Source organism: Ambystoma mexicanum, chromosome 1p (genome assembly GCF_040938575.1).
Source record: "Ambystoma mexicanum isolate Mex_15411 chromosome 1p, UKY_AmexF1_1, whole genome shotgun sequence".
In the NCBI taxonomy this organism is placed as follows: Eukaryota; Metazoa; Chordata; class Amphibia; order Caudata; family Ambystomatidae; genus Ambystoma; species Ambystoma mexicanum.
In genome coordinates, this window is record NC_090921.1 from 1,105,555,196 (window position 1) to 1,105,557,700 (window position 2,505).

At 42.7% G+C, this 2,505-nt stretch overlaps 1 protein-coding gene across 1 annotated transcript; it reads left to right on the forward strand.

The window, feature by feature from the left end:
- The first annotated feature begins 821 nt into the window (after positions 1-821).
- On the forward strand, positions 822-1,775 carry LOC138527574 (olfactory receptor 10C1-like). The gene has a single exon (XM_069638881.1). The coding sequence runs from the start codon at positions 831-833 to the stop codon at positions 1,773-1,775; it is 945 nt and encodes a 314-aa protein (XP_069494982.1). The 5' UTR covers positions 822-830.
- The last annotated feature ends 730 nt before the right edge of the window (positions 1,776-2,505 follow it).

A 2,505-nucleotide genomic window follows, 5' to 3' on the forward strand; every position in this document is an offset into this window, starting at 1 on the left:
GGCACCCAGGCTGTGCCCCCCACCCTCACAGGGCCGTGACCTCCAACAACCACTAAGACCGGGTGACCCCGACTAACCAGGATGGTGCTGGGCCCCCAACACCAGTGAGGATGGCCGCGTGACCGCCGCCGGCCCCACAACAGCACACTGTCTGACTTCAATAATATGCAGCAGTATCAAAGGAGATCCTTCCATGTCCTCATTTACCTCTTCTCTTCCCAAGTCAAGCTCACACTCAGTTTCTCCTGACCAGACCTCTAGGCCAGTCATTCTTCATATGTCCAGAGTGTTAAAGTAGGTGTAAAAACCTGGAGTAAAAAGGCATTCACCAGGCTTTGCACCCGTTTTAACACCCTGGATCATTTTCATTGTTTTGCCAGGCAGAGCTGGGGCACACAGCAGAATTACCTTTTCTGTCTGGCTGCTTCTCATCAAAACGAAACTTGCTGGAGGAAAACCATTGCATTCATATGGAATCTGCCAGTTGTTATAACCTGCTAAAAGCAGCCAAATTCCATAAGACTCTGTTGTAAATGCCTCACACAAGCATTTACATTTTTCCCCCACAAAGTGCAAACTAGAGCGTTAATCTGTTTTACCCAGGTTCCATCTTTTTTTAAGTTCTTCGTAGTGCAAATTACCAAAATTGCATGGCGAGTACCAGAGTGCATGCAAATGCAAACATAGGTGGGACCCTGTGCACAATTTACAACGTTTTGGAAATGTTGATGATGGTGTAAATGTAAAAGGTGAAATCTGGGGATGACAGGTAATTTCATTTATAACCGTTTGTCTCTTTTTGTTATTACAGATTAGTCTGGTGGAAGGAAATGGAAAGTGCTAACAATACTCATGGTGCAGGGTTTCTTCTGACCCAGTTCTCCACTGTCTTGTGGGTGAACTATGTGTTCTTCCTGCTCTTTCTGACCATCTACCTAGTGACCCTGTTAGGAAACCTTCTTCTGATCCTGCTTCGAAGAACACATTCTCCTCTGCAAACGCCAATGTACTTTTTCCTTAGCCACCTTTCCGTCTTGGACATCTGCTATACCACAACATGTGTCCCCAAATTGTTAGCCATTTTCCTGTTCAATGACACATACATTTCGTTCTTGGGCTGTGCTATACAAATGTTTTTTTCGTTGGCACTGGGAGCTACAGAATGCCTCATCCTGGCAATCATGGCATACGATCGCAGTGTGGCCATTGGCAACCCTCTGCGCTATCCCGTCGTGATGAGTCCCAGGACCTGCATCCTGTTGACCTCTGCCTGCTGGATCAGTGGACTTGCAAATTCATTTTTCCACACAACATTCACATTCTGCTTGCCATTCTGCAAGTCCAGAGAAATGAGGCATTTCTTCTGTGAACTCCTGCCACTTCTGAAGTTATCCTGTGGCGACACCCATGCCCATGAGGTGGCCGGGTTTGCTTCCGCCGTTGTCATTGGCCTCTGTGCTTTCCTCCTGACCCTCTTCTCCTACTTCCAAATCATTGTCGCTATTCTACGCATCGGCTCCTCTCTGGGGAGGTCCAAGGCCTTCTCCACCTGCTCCTCCCACCTCATGGTTGTCATCATATTCTATACGACTATCATGGCAGTTTATATGAAGCCACTTTCAAGCTACAACCCCGAAAGGGCGCGGGTAATTTCTGTGTTTTATACCGTGTTGATTCCAATGTGTAACCCCATCATATACAGTATCAGAAATACAGAGGTTAAGGAGGCCTTCACTAAAAGCATATTAAAAAAATGTTCTCCCTCAAAATGTTGAACTGGGTTTTTGGAAGGGTCCCTTTTCAACTCTTTCAAAATAAATGCGTTGTTGTGGACATCCCCAAGATCTACAGACAATGGTCTATCATGTCTTTTGTATGAAACCTGTCGTTCTAGGAAGTCAATGCAACACATTAGTTATTAGAGATTCCAGCTTTCATTTACTGCAATCAGACATAGTTAAATCGTAGTAGTCATACTAAAGTTGAGGTCATGTGGCATAATACAGTATACATTTTCAATCTACAATACAATTAACTACATTGTCAACCTGACAATGAAAGTTCACCAAATCTACATGTAAATGTAAACGATTGACTACGTCAGAACACACTTGCCATATTGTAGCCTTAAAGGCAGAGAGTGGCACATTATCATAGGATAATGACTCACCATCAAGTTATTGTCTGGAGGCAAAGCTGAGGACCATAAATTGGGATAAGAGTTGTTATCCAAAGCAATAATTAGCCCTCCTGAGCTCTAGAAGGCTATTTGTTTTATGTTTTATTTTATTTTGTTCATTTGTATACGTTTCACAAAGAAACCTTTACAAAGACATCCGATCGGATGGAACACAAACATTATACATCTAATCAAATACTAAAAACAATAACATGCTTTTTAGATCCATGTCATCAGAATCAGAGTTAAATATACAAAGACAAATTACATATAGATTCACAAGATAAAATAAACATATCAGAAATAAGTTAATACATCATTTACCA

What these genes read in the sequence shown, in the direction of transcription:
- LOC138527574 (XM_069638881.1), top strand. Translation starts at nt 831, where the DNA reads ATGGAAAGTGCTAACAATACTCATGGTGCAGGGTTTCTTCTGACCCAG.